This window comes from Coenobita brevimanus, chromosome 91, assembly GCF_032717465.1.
Source record: "Coenobita brevimanus isolate Jiangsu-jjx chromosome 91, ASM3271746v2, whole genome shotgun sequence".
NCBI lineage: Eukaryota > Metazoa > Arthropoda > Malacostraca > Decapoda > Coenobitidae > Coenobita > Coenobita brevimanus.
The window spans coordinates 18164052-18185687 of NC_137044.1; the positions used below are offsets into that span (position 1 = coordinate 18164052).

Here is a 21636-nt window from a genome sequence, read left to right on the forward strand (position 1 = left end):
TTGTTGTTGTTGTTCTTGCTTTTTCAGACGTATTTTTTTTAGATTAATCAAGAGTTTTTTAACTAGAGGAATTAGATACAGGTGAAAAAGTCCTCGGGCTGAAAGGGTAAAATTATCTATGAAATCTTATGCGGATTCTGTGACAGCGGAAGATAATAGTGAAGTATGAGGTGTGTGTGTGTGTGTGTGTGTGTGTGTGTGTGTGTGTGTGTGTGTGTGTGTGTGTCAGTGTTAGGTACGTGATGTAATATGTTTTTGTCCGTGATTGACTTTCCCCTACTGACTGCATTGATAACCTCACGTCTCTGCACTGACTCTCCCGTCCTCATGTATACACCATTTATTTCATTACTTATTCAGTTCTAGCCACACATAATACTGAAGAATTAGATTTGTTAATGTAAGAATCGAAGGACTGTAGAAGTAAAAAATAATATTCTTTTTGTATTAAGAAATCAACGTAATATCCGTCGCTGAACTTAGGCCGAGTTTATCTGGACGTTCGTTTGTTTGTGTGTCAGGGGAATGGCTGTGCGGTGGTGGTGGTGGTGGTGGGGGGGGTGATGAATTCTGTTTCCGTAGTCTCTGTTCCTCGTTCCATGCACAAAAGGTACAGTTAAAAATCAAATATTCATCTAGGCAAGTAAAACAGCGAAACCCGACCGTAGAGCTAACCAGACCAGCTCATGTTTCCAATGCCTCTGCTTATCCCCGATGTGTTCACCAAAATGTAGGAATGTTGCAAGTTCTCAGACTGTGCCAGTGGAAAAGATTATTTTTGGCAGAATTCGAGTAATATCAGATTCTCAGTACTTTACCATAATTAACCTACCATTGTTTTCGAGAATGAAAGTTGTCCACCATTTCCCTGACATGTACTCATATTGATGGTGTGAGGCTGATGGTGACATAGACATAGTACCAGTGCCATATCCAGTATTCACAAGTAATGATACTGCCATTTACAGTGATCAGTATCATGACAAGAAAGTGAGCAAGGACGCCATCTTCCAAGCCCCATCAATTTTTCAGGAACCATATATATATATATATATATATATATATATATATATTGGATGGAGAAACATACATTACACGTGTGTACATATGGGAATGTTTTTGAAGTTCTAGCCGGAAATCGAACCCGGGACTTATAGTTAGAAGCCATGCACCGTTATCAATACACCATGCCGTAATAAAAGCAAGCCACTTGAATTCTATGAAGAACCAGGTAAATCCATTATGGGAGGATATTTTTCAACTCGACCCATTTGATGACATTTCAGAGTCATGTGGATTTGTGCTCAGCCCCACGCAACCCGGCAGGTGACCTAACAGTTGTAATCCCTCCCAGCCAGTACACGCCCGTGATGGAATGGTTAACATATCTCGTGGGTACATACGGAAAAACTCGAGGTCCCTTCCAGGGCCAGCCAGACTCATGTAAAAAATGTTTCTTGGTTTCTTATGTCTCGTCATCCAGCAGTACAATTAGGGACCTGGGTATAAATCAGACTGTTGTGTGTCGTATTCTACAGGAAGATTGTGGCCTGGTAAAAACTGAATAGTTGCCTAAACGACCCCCTAAGCCGCCTTCATCATTGTCGCGTCTTCCTTTTATCTCCTATTCACTCCTCAGATCTTTCCTTATATTCACCGTCTTTTATATTTAATTCTCGGTACTTCTGGGTAGTCTTTTTCAGCCAAGGGGATACCGGTATCTCTCAGCAGCAGCATTAGTAGCAGTAGAGGAGGAGGAGGAGCAACGCCAGGCACATCTGAACGTGTACCCGATGGGCCGCAGCATAAGTTACCCTTCTTCCGCAGTCCACCATGCCTTATCGGAATACTGAAGACACATTAGAACGTTTGTATAACTGGGCATCGCCATCCCGTCATATCGGTGCCACTACGTGAAGGCGTCCTTCTCCAGCATCACTTTCACTGTAAAAGGGAATTAACGGAGTCTCTCTCTCTCTCTCTCTCTCTCTTTTGACTTGAAATACCTTGGATGCATTTGCAAGATAAAAATCCCAATTGAGATTTTATTTTGCTCTAAATTTGTCTTCATATGTACTGATTTTTCATGTTTTCATTGTACTGTACTTACTATATATCGGAACATGTATCTTTATTAATAACCACTGCTTAGTGGAAATAGTTATTTATTTATTATTTATTTACTCTCTCTCTCTCTCTCTCTATGTATATACTGTATATATATCCATCCATCCATCATCCAATCCTACATTGCCTCATGAGGAGCGTAGGAGCCCGGGGCTAGGCAGTTGGTCCCGACATTTAAGATGAGAGCGACCAGCCTCACTCATCCCTGAGTGGCATTGCATGAGTAATCAACCCCAACCACCCCTTGGATATAAACCTTCACAACTCAATCCGATTGGAGCGCAATAATTACCTACTAAACCACCAGGTGCCAAAATTTGGTTATATGGTTACCACCCAGCGTAGTAAATGGTTTTCTGGTGTACAGGAAACCATTTGGCTTGTCACTAAGTGTAGAGTCACCCATAGGTTGAAGGAAGAGGAAAGAAAGAAAGAAGAGGGAGTGTAATGTCGCCCGTAGGCAGAAGGACAAGGAAAGAATGAAGGAAAGAAAGACAGAAGAGGATAGAAGGCAAGAAGGATGGTATATATATATATATATATATATATATATATATATATATATATATATATATATATATATATAGTGCATGTGTGTGTGTGTGTGTGTGTGTGTGTGTGTGTGTATGGATGCATGTGTGTATGTATGTATGCATAAAATTCATCACTACGACTCGTTCCTCTTAAGTGTCAAAATTGGATGACGTAATTTTGTATTTAATTTTTGTTACCTCCAAAAGATGTTATTCAGCTCAGCAGAGACTTCGAGTTGGAGGAGTTAGGTGTAGCCTTCATTAACCCTTTACAAAGCTGAATAAAGTCGTTTGGAGACAGGAGGAAATAAGCTTACGTCATGAGGGTGAAGGTGTTAAGCGGAACAAGTTGGTGTGGTGGTGTAAGGTATACCGGTAATGGATATAAGAACTAATGATAGTGAAGGCGGTGGATTCTGTATACCGTTCCCGTTTAATACACCTCCACTTCCAGGGGTCTGTCCCAAACCACGTGAATTGTCCGGCGGTGTCAGAAATAAATAAATAAATAGATAAACTAGAAGCACTCAGAGAGCGCGTACCTCCACCAGTGACGGATCAGGGTCCGGCCCCAAATTTAATTCTATCTTGGCCCATGGCCCACTCTTCCACCAGATTTCATTGAAATTCATTGAGAACTTAGGAGATATCGTCTGGACAAACAGACAAACTTAGGTGCATACATAATCTCCTCCAACTTCGTTGGCGGAGGTTGTAAATAATAAATTAAAAAGTAAGAGTGGTAAATGTGTTAAAAGAAATAATTGGAGTAGCGTCATAATTTATTAACACTCATGGTAACGAAGGTCAAGAGAGAAAGAAAAAAGAAAGACAAAGAAAGGAAGAAGTAATCGTGGTGAAGATGTTTAACTGAAGTAAGGCCACACTAACGCAGTCACGTGTGATTCCTTTTTTGTAATTGGCTTCGAAATTCCGCAACGTCTCCTCAACGATTTATTTTGTACACCACACTCAGATAAACCTCTTGTGTGGTACTGATGCTAGATATGTCAGTAGTAAATTGATGTAACATGCATGAGGATAATATGTAAGATGGAAAATAAATCACACAGGAAGAGATGCTACGAGACCTGCTACGCCACCTAGAATACGACCCATATATTTTTAACACTGGATCTTACCTTCTTAAAATAGGTTCAGGGGAAATATTCATGAAGTATTTACAGTACAGTACCTTACTAATTTTACGATGAATATCTCCATATTAGTCTGTTAGTATTGCCTGCCTTTAACACGGAGAGCCGATGTAGTTTGTGTGTGTGTGTGTGTGTGTTGCCAAAATATCTTGAATTGTGGACAAATTTTCACCAAACTTTCAGGAATTAGCAATTATGTGGATGCGCAGAACTCTATTTCTTTTGGTGAGGATTGGGTGAAAGACGACCGAATGCCAACCGCCATATATTGTTTATTATGGATTGCCTTGTGAAACGTGGTGACCGAATTCCGTAAAGTTTTGCGAATTTTCTTCCAATTTGGTTTGCAGGTAACTTATCCAACAACATATTTTGGCGGGAAATTAACAGTCGATTCCCTCAGAAAATACTTCGGCTTTACTTACTGTAGTGTGCAAGTGTGGATGGTCATGCCTGTGGGGTGGCGCCAGGATTCCGCGGGCTGGATTGATGGGTGGATGAATGTGTGGCTCATTTATGTGGGTAGCTCGATTAGTTCTCCTCTGCTCTCTGGACCCTACCTCGTCACATCCTTGGCTGGGAAAAAGAGGGTGAGATGATGATGATGATGAGATTGTTGATGATGATGATGATGGTGGTGGTGATGATGAGATATGTTGATGATGATGTTGTTGTTGTTGATGATGGTGATGATTATGATGATGCTGCTGCTGATGATGATGAGATTGTTGTTGTTGTTGAAGATGCTGCTGCTGATGATGCTGATGATGCACTCTGGTTTGGTTCTAAAGTGTATGGTAGTTGGGAGTGCAGAAAAGAGTATGGTATGGAAAAGGGGTATTATACACGGGTAAAGTTCAAGAAAAAATAACACACACACACACACACACACACACACACACACACACACAGTATTCTGTGTTGGTTGTTAAATTACTGAAGAGTGTGGTGTTGTGGTGGTGGTGGTGGTGGTGGAGGTGGGTGTAAGTGGGGCCCGGGGCTGAGAGAGAGAGAGAGAGAGAGAGAGAGGTGGGGGTGAGTGTATGAATGGAGAGGATGAAAAGCGAAGAGAGGGGAGGAGAAGGGAGAAGGAGAAACAGAGAGAGAGAGAGGGGGGGGGAGGAGGGGGCCTGAGGAAAGAAGAAAGGGGAGGAGAGAGAGAGGAGAGGGGAAGCGCGTAAGGGAGAGAGGGAGGGGGAAAGAGAAGAAACAGTGAGAGAGAGGGAATGGAAAAGAAGACTGGATGAAAGGGAAGGACAGGAGGAAGACAAAGAAGAAGAGCAGAGAAGGAGGAGAGAGGAGGAGGGGGGGCGTGATGAGAGAGGTGGAGGGGACGGGGAGAGGGGGGGTGACATCAACAGGGAGGGGAGAAGATGTCGGGTGGTGGGGTGAGGGAAGAGAAGGGCGGTGGGGGGAGGCTTGCGTAAGGGGGGAGAGTTTGGGGTGGAAAGGTAGAGGGGAGAAGAAATGGGTAGAGAGGAGGGAAGGAGAGGGAGGGGGATTAAGAGGGAGGCAAAGGGTTGGAGAGGATGTGAAGGGAAAGGGGAAGAGATAGGAGAAGGAGAAAGAAGAGAGGGGAAAAGATAGTGCAATGGCAAGGAAGGGGGGAAAGATATTCAGGAGGGGAGGGGAACAAGCATTGGAGGGGAGATGGAGGGGTTGTAGAGGGAGAGGGGGGGGACTCGGCAGGAGATGGAAGAAGATAGTGCAACGGATGAGAAGAGAAAAGAGGAGGGAGAGGAGGATGGGGAGAAGGGGAGGAAAAGGACTTGAGAGGAGAGCGAGGGGAGGGGAAGAGGAGGGGGAGCAGATGGTAGAGGAGGGGAAGCAGAGAGGAAGGAGAGGAGAAGCGGAGGGGAGGCAGGGGAGAGAGGAGAGGCAGAGGGGAGAGAGGAGGGGAAGAGGAGAAGCGAAGGGGAGGGGACGGGAAGAGGAGGGGGAGCAGAGGAGAGAGGAAGGTAAAAAGAGGGGAGGGAAGGGAAAGAGGATTTACGTGAAGAAGGGGGGGAGGGGAAGAAGAGAGAGAGAGGAGGAGAAGGTAAGGGGAGAGGGGAAGTGGAGGAGAAGAGAAGAGGACTTAAGAGGAGACGGAGGGGAGGTGAGGAGGAGACACGAAGGGGGTTGGAGAGGAAGGGGAGGGGAGAGAAGTTGAGGTGGGGTGAGGGGAGGGATGGGGAAGCGGAGGGGGAGGGGAGGTGGGAAGAGGACTTAAGGCGAGAGGGAGGGGAAGGGTGGCTCACAACTTTTCCTCCGCCTCTTAAAATAGTCCGGCCGCCTAATTAAGACACGACACCGCGTTTGATATCTCCTGTGCTGGTGTGGTGCGGTGTGAGAGATAGTGTGGTGTGGTGTGGGAGACAGTGTGGTGAGGTGTGGGGTGCGGTGGTGTGGTATGCTGTGGTGTGTGGTGTGGTGTGGTGGAGTGCGGCGCAGTGTGGTGTGGAGAGTTTTGACGTGGTTGTGATTTGTGCAGTGGCAGCAGGGTAGTGTGGTGTGATGTGGGAGCTGGGTGGTTTGGTGTGGAATGTAGTGTTGTGTGGTGGGTGATGTGTTGTGGTGTGGGAGCTGGGTGGTTTGGTGTGGTGGGTGATGTGTTGTGGTGTGGTGTGGGAGCTGGGTGGTTTGGTGTGGTGTAGTGTGGTGGGTGATGTGTTGTGGTGTGGTGTGGGAGCTGGGTGGTTTGGTGTGGTGTAGTGTGGTGGGTGATGTGTTGTGGTGTGGTGTGGGAGCTGGGTGGTTTGGTGTGGTGGGTGATGTGTTGTGGTGTGGTGTGGGAGCTGGGTGGTTTGGTGTGGTGGGTGATGTGTTGTGGTGTGGTGTGGGAGCTGGGTGGTTTGGTGTGGTGTTGTGTGGTTGGTGATGTGTTGTGGTGTGGTAGTGTGTTATGATACTTAGGAACATGACGCTAAACACAAGTTCAGCGTTTCTTGTACAGGGACAGTTTTGTCACTATAAATGCAGTATGTTATGGGTGCCACCTGCCATAAAAAGGGATACTGTTTTTCCAGAAGCAGATTGAATATTATGACTGTGTTCGATCCCCGTGTGTGTGTGTGCAGAGTTAACCAGTGTCTTGTATCGTGACTTATCTTGGTCTTCTCTACTTACGCTGACCATCTTTTCGCGAGAGAGAGAGAGAGAGAAAGAGAGACTAGTACATGTGACTCGTAAATTTAATTCAACCTGTTCAAGTCCTTCACAACACTGAATTTTTTTTTCAATTTACCAAGGCTCCATGGAGTTTATTATGTTCAGGTTTTTAATTACCACCACTAATAAAATGAATTAATGAAGGCCATATTTAACACCTTCTGTTCGAAGACTATAAAGCTGAATAAAAATCGTGGAGAGATAGCAAGCATAAATCGTAAATACATCCTGTGACCGAAGGGGTTAATTACATTCTCAGAATCACCAGAGATATAGGCTACCACCACCGATGGATTATGGAAAGTGGCCAGTATGGTAAACATTAATGATTACTCCATAAAGGACACAGTCTTATCATTGCTAAAATTTATACCGTCCGAGCTGACGATCTGGGTTGCGATGGGGTCCCTTTTCATAGTGATACGAGTCCGGCCGAAGTAGTTTTGGAGCATCCACAGGGGCGACCAGATGCGGTGCTTATCCCTGACTGTGTTACTTACTTGCTGTTTGAGTTATTGTACCTTCTTGAAGGATGATGCCCAGACTTTACGTGGAAGGGGGAGGCAGGTGTTGGGAAAGACAAAACTTTGCAAAGTGGTAGAGTTCCGCTCGGGCCAGGTTGCAGGCAAAATGGACCCCCCCCCCCTCAGCTCCCAAGGTCCCGGCTAAGGCCGTTTCATAGTTCCTAATCTAATAGCGGTAGTACGAAATATTGTTCAGTGAGATACCTCCATACGGGCCAGGTCTTAGGCAGGGTGGGACCTCCGAAGACCTCCCTCCAATGGTGGGGACGGCCCCTGGGATTCCAGCCAAAGTCGTTATGTACCACTATAAGTTTTTGCCAAATTTTTGCACAGTGGTAGACTTACAGTAAGACCAGTTTTTAGGCAGGATGGGACACCACAGTCTTCATAAAGGGGAGGCGGTCCTGGGGGGAGGAGGGAATGGAGTGTCACATTTTTTTTTTTTTTTTTTACCTAGGAAGAAATTTTGCACTGTTGTAGACCTTCATCCCGACCAGAATTTAGTCATTGTGTCCCCCCCCCCCCCGGGGATAGCCCCTTCTCTGTAAATGATTGTTTGTTTACAGTATCACAGGAGTAGGTGCAGATCTCAAAGGTGTCCTGTCTTTACTTGGGTTGAGACACTGTAAATGTCAGAGAATATCATCATCATCATCATCGTCCGATGAGTCGTCGTCGTCATCACCATCATCATCATCATCATCAGCCTGAGTCAGTCCACTGCAAGACAAACGCCTCCCATCATTTTGCACTCTGACCTACTGGCAGTTAGATCCTCCAGCGAATCTCCGAATCTCATCTCGCCATCTCGTCCTTTGTCTGCCTCTTCCTGACTTCATCTCTGGGCTGCCATTTAGTTACTCTTATTGCCAATCTGTTATTTGTTCTACGAAGGATGTGACCTGCTCACATCCATCTGTTTTATTTATTTTTTTTTAATTATTTCGTATCCTATCCACCCTCTGTACTCCACATACATTCCTCAGCAGTCCCATCTCCACTGCTCTTACTCTTGACATTTCATTTTCATGCCACACCATAGTCTCACATGCATATGTTAAAGCTGGCACTAACACTCCTTCATGTAAGCCTCGTGCAGCTGCAACACTCAAGCCTCTGTTTCTTATCAAGGCCTTCATTGCACCAGCTACTATTCTTCCTTGTGTCACTCTGGTTTCAACTTCTTTTGCACATTTTCGTCTCTTTTCTATCACTGTATCCAGGTATTTGAACTGTTTCACCAATTCCAGTCTCTCTCCATTCTCTGTAACATCACACTGGGAGTCACCGTCTCTCTGTTTGAAACAACTAAACGTGGTGAATGTTTTTGGCGTATTCGATAGAGCCAGGATTCCGGGGGCTTGAATGATGAGTGAATGGAAGCGTGGCCCATTGGATTGGGCAAATTTGGGCTGTCTGGATATTGCTACTCCTCACCGTGCCCTAGAGTGGGAAAGGAGGTCCGGATAATGATGATGATGATTTTTTTAAATTGAAGTCATGATCCTCTGCCTCTGTCTGTTCCCTTATCTAGGAACCTCTCCATTTATCTCTTCATATCACTCCGAACATAATCTTTTCATTCCTTTCTGAGCACTCCTAAGTTTGCATTCCAAGGATTTTGTTAGACTCCATTTTTCCGATCATTAAGTTTGAACAGGAAGGACACACTGATTATATAACCATCTCTTTTTGGCATAATGGTAATTGCTTATCCTTCACCCAGTTACATAATTTGCCAAAAGCCCTCCATCCCATTCCTGTTTTTTGCTTGATTTCATTGTCATAGACTGGGGTCTGCCTGAACTGCTGGCCCAGGTGTATGCATTCCTCAACACATTCTAGTTCTCCATCTCCTATTTTTACTAAACAGGAACGAGCGTGTATGTTAAACATATCCTCCTCCTCCTCATATTCATTCTCAGGCATACCTTCAGATACTTCCTGTTCAGGTCACGTATTATTTCCTGTAGTTCCTCCCTTGTTTCACTGAAGAGGCCTATGTCGTCCGCAAATCTAAGGTTCTTCAATCGCTCACCATTTATATTCATTCCTTTGTCGCTGTAATAAAATTTCTGAAAACGTCCTCTAGGCATGCAATGGATAGCCTGAAAGAAATTGTGTCTTGTCTAATACCCCTTTTTAAATCGGGATCGTTACAGTAAGGCTGAATCGGTAGAGAGGCGGCCTGCAGTCCTGATGGACCCAGGTTCGAATCCCGGCTGGGGCAGGGAACAGTTTAAGGATTTGAATTTCATTAAAAACAGACTTTCCTGATCTACCAGATGACCCGCCGACATGTCGTAAAAATACCCCCGCCAATACCAATACACCAGTCCTGTATGAGACAGCCCTAGCATGTATTCAATATGGACGGTGGGTGTTAGCGCCGAAGTGGTGACATGTGGAGGTGTAGGAGGACTACTGGGCCTTGGGATTGGCTACTGCCCCCGAGATATAGGCCCTGAAGCCTTTGCCCCCCCCCCCCACACACACACACAGAGTGTACTTTTTAGGTGCGGGCACAATTTCAGATGTTTGAGCACTTCTTGGTACTGTAACATCGAGACCCAGCGTGTTTCATTTTTGTGTGAGAGTGGTGTGGGGTGGGACTGAGGTATGGTTTGGGCTACTGTCAGACAGTTTTATTTGGCTTGAGAAACACCTCGTACTGAAGGGATTGATTACACAGCGTTACCTGTCTGTTACTAAATCGGTGACTGTTTTTGTCCCTGGTTTCGTGGTAGTGTTTGGTGAGGGTAAGATATGGTATTTAATGACTTCTTCAGCTTTACCTGTATCTACCTTTATGTCTTACTACACATTTACACCGTGCTATTAAATCACAGCCCTGATTGTGTTTTGTTTCAGGGTAGTATGAGGTGAGAATGGTGTATGGTCTGTAAGTAGTTCCCTCCATCATTACCGTCTCTGTTAATGTATCACGAACTATTGGTGCATTGTTTCACGATAGGCGACCTGTGGGGTGGGAGTGGGGTATGGTCAACATGTCCAGTAGTTTGGCAGAGACCTTTGAAGATGTTAATTACCCCACGTTATCTGTTCTTCAGTCACTAACTGTCCTTGTCTCTTGTTGCAGGGTAGTATGGGGTGGGAGTGAGGTATGGTCAGCATGTCCGGTGAGCGCGTGGGTGTGCGGAAGAAGGGCGAGCTCAACAATGGTCAGGCCACCACGGGAGCCGCCGCGCCTGTCGACGAGACACCCAACCACATCGTATACAAGAGGGTGAGTCAACAGTACCACATATACAGTAGGCGTAGAGGAATGGTGGTAGAAGAAGAACAGTTATTATTATTATTATTATTATTATTATTATTATTATTTTATAGTAATAGTAGTAGCTTGAGTTGGTGAAAGTGATTCTGATTATTCCAGAGGTCGAGAATGGCAGGTTTTGAATTCATCAGTGCAGAGTGGTAAAACACATGCCAGGAAGTTACAGAATTTGCGATGGTTGAAATAAAAGGAGGTATTGGTAGGGGTCCGGCGTGTGATGTAATGTGTTGATGTGCTTGGGGTTAACGAGAATGAACGTCAAATAAGGAACATGTGCCTGGAAACAAGACTGAGCATAGGTAATTCAGATTTTAAGCACAAAGAAGTACGGTACATAGAGTCGATTTAGTGAGCGTTGTCCCAGGTCTGATTGATTATGTGTTTGTAGAGAGAAAGATACGTTGTTGTGCATGTTTGTCTGATATAATTTTAAAAGACTTTGGTGAACCTGAGAAAAGTTGAAAATAGAAAATGGATGAGAGGGAGTACTCAGAGTGAAAGGGAAAAAAAAAAAAAAAGGGAATGTGGACGAATTGAAAAATAATATAGAAAATTGTGGGAAACAGACATGAGCAAAGTAAGTGGAATTTGGGACGAAGAGATTTAGAAATTTGTGAAGAGCATGTAGGTAGTGTTTGTTTCTGAAGGTAAGAAAAAGGTGGAGAAACAGAGAGAGAGAGGAGAGGGGGGGGTAGTGGAGGAGAAAGATGATGAGCGAGGAGGATAAGTGTGGGAGGAGGAAGTAATTTGCTGGGTGATCTTGGGAGGAGGCGAGAGGGGAGGGGGGAGAGGGAGAGGAATTAGAGGAGGGAGAAAGGGAGGTCTTGGGAGAGGGTTTGGGGGAGGGGGAGGGGAGAGAGGAGTTAACTGATAGAGCAAGAGAAAGACAGGAATTAGGGGAGAGGTTAGGAGAGAGGAAGGATAATGAGAAGGATAGGGAGTGAGTCAGAGGGGACAGGAAGGGGTTGGGAGGTCTTAGGAGGGTGGGGTGGGGGTATAGAGGGGGGGAAGGGTTGGGGAGGAGAAAAGGGGTGTTGGAGAGGGGAAGGGGAGAGTGGGGAAAGGATTGTTTGGGGAAGGGAAATAATGGAGAAGGGGAAAGAGGAGTTAGGGGAGGGGGAGGGGAAGGAAAGGGGTCAAGGGAGTGGAAGCGAGGGATGAGGAAGAGGGAGAGAGAGATAAGGGGAAGGTTAAGAGGGAAGAGAGGGATATGAGAAAGGTAAAAGGGAGATGGGGAGGGGTTAGCAGAGAGGAATGGGGGTTACAGAAGGGGAAGGAGGGGTTAGGGAAGGGGAAAAGGTAGTAGGGGATGGAGGAGGGGATATGCCTATATTGTATGGGGGGAAGGTCTATAGGAAGGTAAGGGAGGGGAGGGGAGGGAATGGAGTGGGAGAGGAGAGAAGAGAAAGATGAGGTGGGTAGTGAAGGGAAGGAAAATGCAAAAATTGAGGAGAGTATTGAGTGATGGAGATGGGACGAGGGGAGGGGAAGGGAGGAAAGGTATAGCAGGTAAGGGGAGGAAAAGGAAAGGGAAAGGAAGAGGAGGGGAAAGGAATGGGCAAAGAGAGAATGGGCAAAGCAGGGAGGAACGAGGGGAAGGGAAGGGGAGGGGAGGGAAAGGAAGGGAAAGCGAAGGGAGGAGAGGGAAGAGAAGGGGACAGGGGAAGGCAAAAGAGTAGAAAAGGGAAAAAAGGAAGGAGGAGAGGGGGAGAAAGAAAAGAAGCGTACAGGGAAGGGAGGAAAATTAAAAATGAGAGGAAAGTAGAAGGAAAGGAAGGAGAGGAGGGAAGGGAGAAGGCTAACCAGGAGGAGTGATAAAAGAGAGAGAGGGGAAAGGGGGAATGTGAGGGAAGAGGGGAGGAGGAGGAGGAGGGGAAGGAAGAGGGAGTGTGAGAATAGAAAGGAGGGAGAAGGAAGGATGGAGGAGAGGGAATGTACGAGGAGAGTGGAGGGGAGGGAGAAGGAGGGGAGAGCAGTCAGAGAGGGAGGAAGAGAAGGAATGGAGGTGAAGAAGCGGGTAGAAGGAGGAGGAAAAAAAATAAGAGAAGGGGAGGGGAGGGGAGAGGGAAGTGGAGGAGAGAGGAGAGGAGGAAGGAGGAGGAGAAGGGGAAGGAAGGAGAGAGGAGGGAGGAGGGGGAGTGTGAGAGGGGGAGAAGGGAGGGTAATTATCGAACTGTGTTGGAGGAGACAAGAAGAAATCAAGCCAGGGAGGTGAGAGTGCGAAACACGGGGGCAGGAGGGGAGGGAAGGGAGGAGGGAAGGAGAGGGAGAAGAGGAAAGATACGGGATGGGGAAGGAAGGTAAGGAGGCGGGAGTGAGAGTAAGGAGATGGGAGGGAAGGGAAGGGAAAGAAAGGAGAAGAGAGGGAAGATAAGGAGAGGGAAGAGAAGGGAAAGAAAGGAGAAGGGAGGGAAGATAAGGAGAGGGAAGGGAAGGGAAAGAAAGGAGAAGGGAGGGAAGATAAGGAGAGGGAAGGGAAGGGAAAGAAAGGAGAAGGGAGGGAAAATAAAGAGAAGGGAGGGAAGATTAGGAAAGGGAAGAGAAGGGAAAGGAAAGGAAGAAGAAGGGAGGGAAGATTAGGAGAGGGAAGGGAAAGGAAGGAGATGGGAGGGAAGATAAGGAGAAGGGAGGGAAGGTAAGGAGAAGGAAGGGAAGGGAAGGCAAAGGGAGGGAAGGGAAGGGATGTAAAGGGGAGGGAAAGTAAGGAGATGGGAGTTTAAAGCAGTACAGATGAAAGCAAACAGCATCAGAACTAAAAAAAATATGTATATATTCCACCAGTTAAAGACAAGGATAGAAAAGCAGGAAGGCTTGGTAAGGAGGAGGGAGGGAAGGGAAGGGAAGGAGAGGGAGGGAGGGAAGGTAAGGGGGAGGCAGGGAGGTAAGGTAAGTAGGAGGGAGGGAGGTAAGGTAAGGAGGAGAGAGGAAGGTAAGGTAAGGAGAAGAAACGGTAGGTAAGGAGGAGGGAGAGAAGGTAATGAAAAGGAGGGACTGGGAGGGAAGGGGAGGGGGAGGAAGGTAAGGAAATGGTGGAAATTGGGAGGGAAATGGAGGGGAGATAAAGGAGGAGGAAAAGTAAGGGGAGCAGGGAAGGACGGGGAGGGTAGGGATGGAAAGGGAAGAGAGGGAAAATTACTGGAGAAGAAAAGGGAGGATAAGGAGTAAGGTGGGAGGGGAAGGGAGAAGGAAAGAGAAGGGAGGGGAAGGAAAATGGGAGCAGGGGAGGGAGGGGGAAGGGAAAAGGGTTAGAGAGGAGTATGGGATAGGAGGGTAAGGAATAGAGAAGGGAAGGGAAGGTGATAAAGAAGGAAAAAGGGAGAAAATAATGAGTTGAGAAGGGAGGGAAGGACAGGGGAGGGACTAATTTTGGAGTGGGGGAGGGGGCATGTCTGAGAAGGGGAGGGGGTGAGAGAACAAAGGGGGGAGGGGAGGAGGAGGCAGGAGAGTGACATAAAGGTGAAGGGAAAATCGGTACGCGGAAAGGCAGTTGAGGAGGGGAGGGAAGGGAGAGGAGGGTAAGAAGGGAGAGGAGAAGAGTGGAGAGGAAAGGAAAGGGGAGGAGAAGAGTGGAGAGGAAAAGAGTAAAGGAAAGGGGAGGAAAGGAGTGGAGTGGAGAAGAGGGGAGAGGCGAGGAGTGGAGAGAAATAATGTAGATGGAAAGGAAGGGAGCAGACGAAATATTGAAAAGTAAGGTAAGCAGTAGAGTGAGAAGGAAGAAAGGAAAAAAAAATAGAAGAGGGAGTGAAGGTGGAGAGGATAGGAAGGAGAGGCCACGAGAAGAGAGGAGAGGAGAGGGAAGGGACGAAAAACGAGACGAGAGGGAGAAATAAGAAAGGAAGGAAGGGAGGCGGAAGAGGAGAGAGGAGGTGAACAGGATATGAGGGGAAGGGGGAGAGGAGGAGGAAGGGAGAGAAGGGGAGAAAACGAAGAGGGAAGACATGAGGGGGGAGGAGAGAAATAGAACGAGAGTGGGGAGGGAACATGTTAGGAGGGAGGAAGAGGGTAGAAAAGTTAGGGGGGGGGGAAGAAGAGGAAAAAGGGTAAGGGTAAACAGTGGGAAAAGGGTCAAGAGGAAAACGAAAAATGGACGAGATGAAGGATTAGGGAAAAGGTTGAGAGAAGAAGGATAATAAAATGGGAAGAGAAAAGGGAAAGGAGAAAAAGAGAAGGTAGAAGGGGAAAGCAAACAGCATCCGGCGTTTTTTTTTTTTTTTTTTATATGATAGCTTACAAGTAGGCTGTCTATTTTATGAGTCAGAGACAGGAACAGCAAAGCAAGATGGCTCTCACTATTCACCAATCCCTCTAGATGAAGCTGGCAGGAAAAAGTGAGAAATACTACGGCGCAGGATTGAAGAGATGACATAGGATTGATGCTTATCGACCACACGAGGAAAAAATCAATTTTTGCTAAGCTCCGTCGGTGTAGGACAGGCGACAGCGGAATTTATATCCAGTTTTCCTTTTTTACTGTAGGGTGAACAGTGGCAGGGGGAAACATGGTAACTGTACTACTGGATGAACATGGACCAGTGGGAGACAACTGTGTCCAAGAGTCTGACCTACCCGAAAATCGAACTTGTGGTCTACCAGTTGTGGGCTAGGTATGTTGCCACTGCACCACCGGCTCCCCCGTATATAAAAACTGGCATAGAAGATTCATAGGAGAGGATGTATGGAAGTCCTATTTTGTAATATCAAAACCTGTGTAACTGAGTGAAAGTAAAATCGTCAATATTCGGTGCATAGCTGCTGGTATGTTTTGTGGTCGTGTCCTCAGTGCTTCGTACGGTACTGTAGAAAACCAAATGGGAGCGTTCATGAAAGTAAACGTATGATGTCACGACTCGACTGTATGGGCGTGTGGATGGTGGGCCATTCATTGGATGCTAGCTGGAATTCTTCTCTTTGTATTAATGGAGTATGCCATTAAGCTATAGCAAGATGCACTATAAAGCTAGAAATATATTGATAACTAATTTTTCACTCATGCTGTGAAAGAATGGAAATATGAGCCAAGAGGATGGTCCAGCTTTGGGGATGCATACCCCTACCGTGTGGATACCCCTGGCCAATATACACAGCCAGGCAGTCCGTGTGGCAATATAAACAAGATCAATCCGAGACTGCAAACCTCCGCTAAGGCGAAGATGTTATCTTGCAATTTTTGTGCAAACATTGTAGGCATTATTTATCGAGCTAGAAGCAAAAATGTTAAAATTGCCACTATCCCGCAATGGTAGCGAATCCTTTAAAAAATTCCTGCATCCCGATGATGATCCGGATCACCACCGAACTGTGTTGGATTGTCCCTTGGGCCATTCCCTACCCATCCAAAAAATTTCAGCAAAATCGGTTGATAGCTTTTTCAGTAATCGTGTTAACAGAAAAACTTACAAACTAACGCTGACGAAAACATAACCTCCTTGGCGGAGGTAATTACTAGATGCATACAAGTAGGCCTATGAGCGACTTTGGATGAGGTCACCTCTGCCCAAGTTTGTTCACACCTAGAACTGAATTGGACCTGAATGTAAATCTTCGGTTGCATGTAGTGGTGTGGGGGATTGTTTTTGATGTTTTCCATCACCGCTGCATTTGAATGCTTTTGCGATTGTCCTATACCTACAGAATGCTATTCGCACATGTAGAGTTAAGTCCCAACACTTTTTCCTTCAGCAGAAATTAACTTTCTCACCAACTAATTTATCCCCTGTTCCCTTCCTCCCCTCTGTTTGGGTGGTAACCTCACAACATTTTTGGTGCTTCCCTTTTCACTTTCGGTCAAGTATGAACAAGGTATCTACAGTAGGTAGTTCTAAAAGTTATTTGACTATTAAAGTACAATCCGAATGCCCGTCCCTTTTGTTAACCTCATGGAAACTGAAATCTGAAGGTGTATGGGATCAGGAGGCACCAGAATATAGTAGCTTGATTACTGAGCACTATTACTAAGCACACCTGGGCTTACATGGAACAGGTCAGTCATGAGCAGACAGCTGTATCAAAGAATTACAAATTACAGCTAATCACTAGAATCAATTTCGCATGACGTTATGGTGTCGCAAGACATTCTACAAGCTTCCTTGTTGATAAGATTATGTCACCGGGGCAAAGTATTGATAACATCAAGGTTGTGTGACTTGGTAGTGATAATGAGGATAATGATACCTTGATGAAAACTACCGCATGAAAAATGATCACATGGCTTTTGTTGCAGCCATGAAGGTACCTAGTTGATGGACTTCATAGGTTTACAAAATGTAATTATGCGTAGCTGGACTGAAATGACAGTAAAGGTTTCACATATTATTATTTAAAAAAAATGTCTAAGAAATTTACATAAGATTATGACACAGATCTGCTAATAACCATACTGACAGTCTCGAGTCTTGGCCACACCCCGTACAATTCTTTCCTCCCGCCTCTTTCTGCCGACAGGTCCGTGTTTGTTTACATCGTAACGTCAGGCAGAAACGCATCCACACTTCAAAACTTTTATTCAATTACTGGTGCTTTTCCTTGCGGTAGTTCAGTGTTAGCCCGCTTCTGACCGCATTGGAAGGAGATTTGATACATTTACAATATTGTTGAAGTACTTAGCCTCATTTGACTGGAAACATTCGCCAGTAACCATGTAGCCATTACTTTCAGCAAACTATAATTCGTCTTATCTGCTGTGAAGAACGAGTATTCTTAGCTGCCATTTTGTCAAGTCCTTTGAAAGTTTTGTGTACGTCACTTTATTTAAATTCCTACGTAGTCTGCGCTTATCTGCCATTTTTGTCTTCTTTCACTGTATTCTTTCGAGCGTTTCCATATCTTTTTTGTAATCAAGTGACCAGAACTGGACACAGTATAAAAAATGTGGATGCACTAGGGAATTATACAGTGTGAGGATGTTATTTTCTTACATATACTCGAACATATTACCGATCAGTTCCATTAATTTGTTGGCTTGCTTGATAGCCTCTGTATAAGATTTACATGGTTCCAAATTATTTCGTTAAAAAATTCCTTTATCATTTTCATAGTTATCGTGATTATGTGGAATATTTGGGTGATAATGTTCGGGACGATGGTGAGGAAGAGAAAGATAATGATAATGATAATGATGATGATGATGATGGTGATGATGATGATGATGACGCCCCAGCCTACACCCACGTGCGTTTGTGATAAGCTTCATTTAGTGAGTGTTGAGGTGTGGTGAGGTGAGGGTGGGGAGGCAGTGACTAGCCCAGGTGAGTACGACCTCTGAAGTGAAGATCAAAGTGAACTGTGTACCACCTCACTCTGCCTTCCTGCCGTCTTCCTTACCTCCCTGCCGTCTTCCTTACCTCCCTGCCGTCTTCCTTACCTCCCTGCCGTCTTCCTTACCTCCCTGCCGTCTTCCTTACCTCCCTGCCGTCTTCCTTACCTCCCTCCCTTCTTCCTTACCTCCCTCCCTTCTTCCATACCTCCCTCCCTTCTTCCTTACCTCCCTCCCTTCTTCCATACCTCCCTCCCTTCTTCCTTACCTCCGTACCTTCTTCCTTACCTCCGTACCTTCTTCCTTACCTCCCTGCCGTCTTCCTTACCTCCCTACCTTCTTCCTTACCTCCCTACCTTCTTCCTTACCTCCCTACCTTCTTCCTTACCTCCCTACCTTCTTCCTTACCTCCCTACCTTCTTCCTTACCTTCCTACCTTCTTCCTTATCTCCCTACCTTCTTCCTTACCTCCCTACCTTCTTCCTTACCTCCCTACCTTCTTCCTTACCTCCCTGCCGTCTTCCTTACCCCCTTCCTTCTTCCTTTCCTCCCTACCTTCTTCCCTCCTCCTCCTCCTCCTCCTCTCTCTCTCTCTCTCTCTCTCCTTCCTCTTAATTCCCATCTTATCTTGTCTCCATTCCTCCTCCCCCCCTTCCTCCTTCTCCTCATTCTTCTTCCTTCCTCCTCCCTCTCCTCTCTTCTTCCTTCATTCCTCACTCTCCTCCTTCTCTCTTCTGTGATTCTTCGTCTTTCTCTCCCTCTCCCCCACCTCCCTCCCTCACACCTATTTCTCTCATCCCTTCCGCATTTCCTCTCCGTACGTCCCCCCCCCCTTCTTTCCCCTTCCTTCCTGTCACTTCCTCACCTCCTGCCTCTTCCTCCCCCTTTTCTCCCTCCTCTCCCTTCCTTTCATCTTTCCTCCCTCCCTCCCTGTCTCGTCTCCCTTTCCTCTCCCTGTCCTTCCCCTCTCTCCTTCAGCCTTTTTCTCTCTTTCTCTTTCCCTTCTTTTCCTCCCTTTTCCTCCCCTTCCTCTCGTTCACTTCGTTTACGTCTCCCCCCCCTCTCTCTCTCTCTCTCTCTCTCTCTCTCTCTCTCTCTCTCTCTCTCTCTCTCTCTCTCTCCCTCCCTCCCTCCCTCCCTCCCTCCCTCCCACTTTCTTCCCCCCCTTTCCCGTCTCCTCACCATGTTTCTTACCCCATTCGTGGCTTTTCCCTTCCCTGCTTCCCTCTTGCACTCCTTCAGCCACCCCCTCGCTCCCTTCCTCTCTCTTTCCTCGTCCCCCTCCGCCCCTTCTCCCTTCCTCGCTGCCTTACCTTGTCCCCGTTACTAACCTCTCCCTGTCCTTCCCCGTCTTTCCCTCAGTCTTCTGTACTTCCCTCCTCCTCGCACCCCTCTCTTTCTTATAAACCCCTACTTATTATTTTTTTACGAGTTATTATTAATATGAGAAAATTTGGTCCAGAAGTTACAGCTGATGACTCTGAAAATCTATATACGGGTAACAATGGGGCGTCGCGTGTCTGTATATTTGTTTGTCCAGCTACTCCTCCTAGACACGTGGACTGATTGGAATGAAACTTTGCAGGAACATTCATTATGGCCGCAGATTGTGTATAAACATCTATAGTTTCAAAGTTCTCCCCTCCTCACCCCCCAAAAAATTGCGAAATATTACGAGGGTTTACTTCATTTATTATATTTACCCCTCATTAGTTTTTCTGTAATGGAGCCAACTGAGTCAAGTCCATTTTCTTCGAGCCTTACCACATACTAGTCTATTCATGCATATTTAGTTTCTTCATCTCTGTAATGGTCTGTTTATATGTTTGTTCGTCCAACTACTCCTAGACGCGTGGACCGATTTTGATTAAACTTTCCAGGAACACTCCCTAGGGCCCCGGAATATGTAGAAACATTTTTGGTCTCCGAGTTCCGAAAAATAAACAAAGGGTGGCGGATCAAACGAGGTAGACCACTGTAGGCGGCCACGCGGGAGTATTAATGAAGTTTTCAATGGAATGCAACAGAAAACAAACTGCAGCCTTTTTAATGGTCCTTTCGGTGCGGTTTTTCTAGGAAGATTATGCCTACGAGTAGGTTATCTTTCCTGTGGGTAGAAGATGAGGATAGTAAAGCAGAATGTCGCCTCCTCCTCTGCCTCCCTGGGTAGAAGATGAGGATAGTAAAGCAGAATGTCGCCTCCTCCTCTGCCTCCCTGGGTAGAAGATGAGGATAGTAAAGCAGAATGTCGCCTCCTCCTCTGCCTCCCTGGGTAGAAGATGAGGATAGTAAAGCAGAATGTCGCCTCCTTCTCTGCCTCCCTGGGTAGAAGATGAGAATAGTAAAGCAGAATGTCGCCTCCTCCTCTGCCTCCCTCCCCTTCTTTCTTCCCTATACTTAGCATGACCCTTATCCTCCTGCCCCTTCTTCCTCCAGCTCCTGTCCCTCCTCCCGCGACTTTCTCCTCCCTCTTAGCCTTCTTTCTGCATCATTTCCCCTTCTTTATTTCCCTCCTCACTCATATCTCGTTCAGACCTTTAACTCTTTCCTCCTTTCCCCCTTCTTTCCGCCCTTTCCCTCTCCCTGCTCGTTTTGTCACCCTCAGCTATTGCCACACCCCTCCCTCCTCCCTCTTTCTGTCTTGCCTATACTTCACTAAGTCCTCTTCCCACCTTGCCTTCCCTTCCCTTCCCTTCCCTTCCCTTCCCTTCCCTTCCCTTCCCTTCCCTTCCCACTTACCCCGTCACCCTCTCCCTTTCCCAGATTCTTCATTCTGTATCTTCTCTTTACCTCACTTAGACCTCTATTTTCCTTCCTTCCATCCCTCCCCTCCCCTCCAGCCACACCCGGAAGTGAGCTGCTTCCGCTTCCTCTCGAACCCTTCCCGAGCCACAAATTAATTTTTTTCCTTCCCTTAATTAAACCAAACGGGCAAAAATAAGAATGTGAACCTTTTGTCAACCCCCCCTTTATTGATTCACACACACACACACACACACACACACACACACACACACACACACACACACACACACACACACACACACACACACACACACACACACACACACACACACACACACACACACACACACACACACACACACACACACACACACACACACACACACACACACACACACAGCTGACGTCCCCGGGTTGTAGGGGTTCACATTCTCTTCACACCCTGTTTCAGGATCAGACACCGTATTTACAACACTTCTAAGAGCAACTCGTGTCTTGCTTGTTTAGATGTTTGTTTTCACTCATACACCTGCCGTACACTTCACATGCAGACTAGAGGGAATAATAAAGTGATAAATACATGAGCGAAAGATATCTGATAAGTAACTGTTCCTGAGACTTGTATATCTCAAAAGTGGCTCAGCTTCTTCGTGAACACAGCTCCATTTGTTTTCCTCTTTTTCCTTCTGTTTCCTTTCCCTTGTCCTGTCTCTCATCACACTGGAAATATGCTCCAGGACGCTTTCTTTCTTTCTTTCTTTTTTTTTTTTTTTTTTTTTTTTTTTTTTTTATACTATAGTGTTACTTCCACAGGCGCTTTTCTACCACCTTCAGACCTTGAGTATTGAAG

General features: G+C 46.1%; 1 protein-coding gene across 1 annotated transcript in view; it reads left to right on the forward strand.

Moving 5' to 3' along the window:
• Positions 1 to 21636, forward strand: part of LOC145411804 (regulator of G-protein signaling 7-like) — a 344883-nt gene that overhangs the window by 62929 nt on the left and 260318 nt on the right. Inside the window, exon 2 of the mRNA XM_080281748.1 lies at positions 10592 to 10738. Coding sequence (XP_080137874.1) covers positions 10616 to 10738 — 123 coding nt within the window. The 5' untranslated portion in view covers positions 10592 to 10615. The remainder of the gene's footprint in view (positions 1 to 10591; positions 10739 to 21636) is intronic.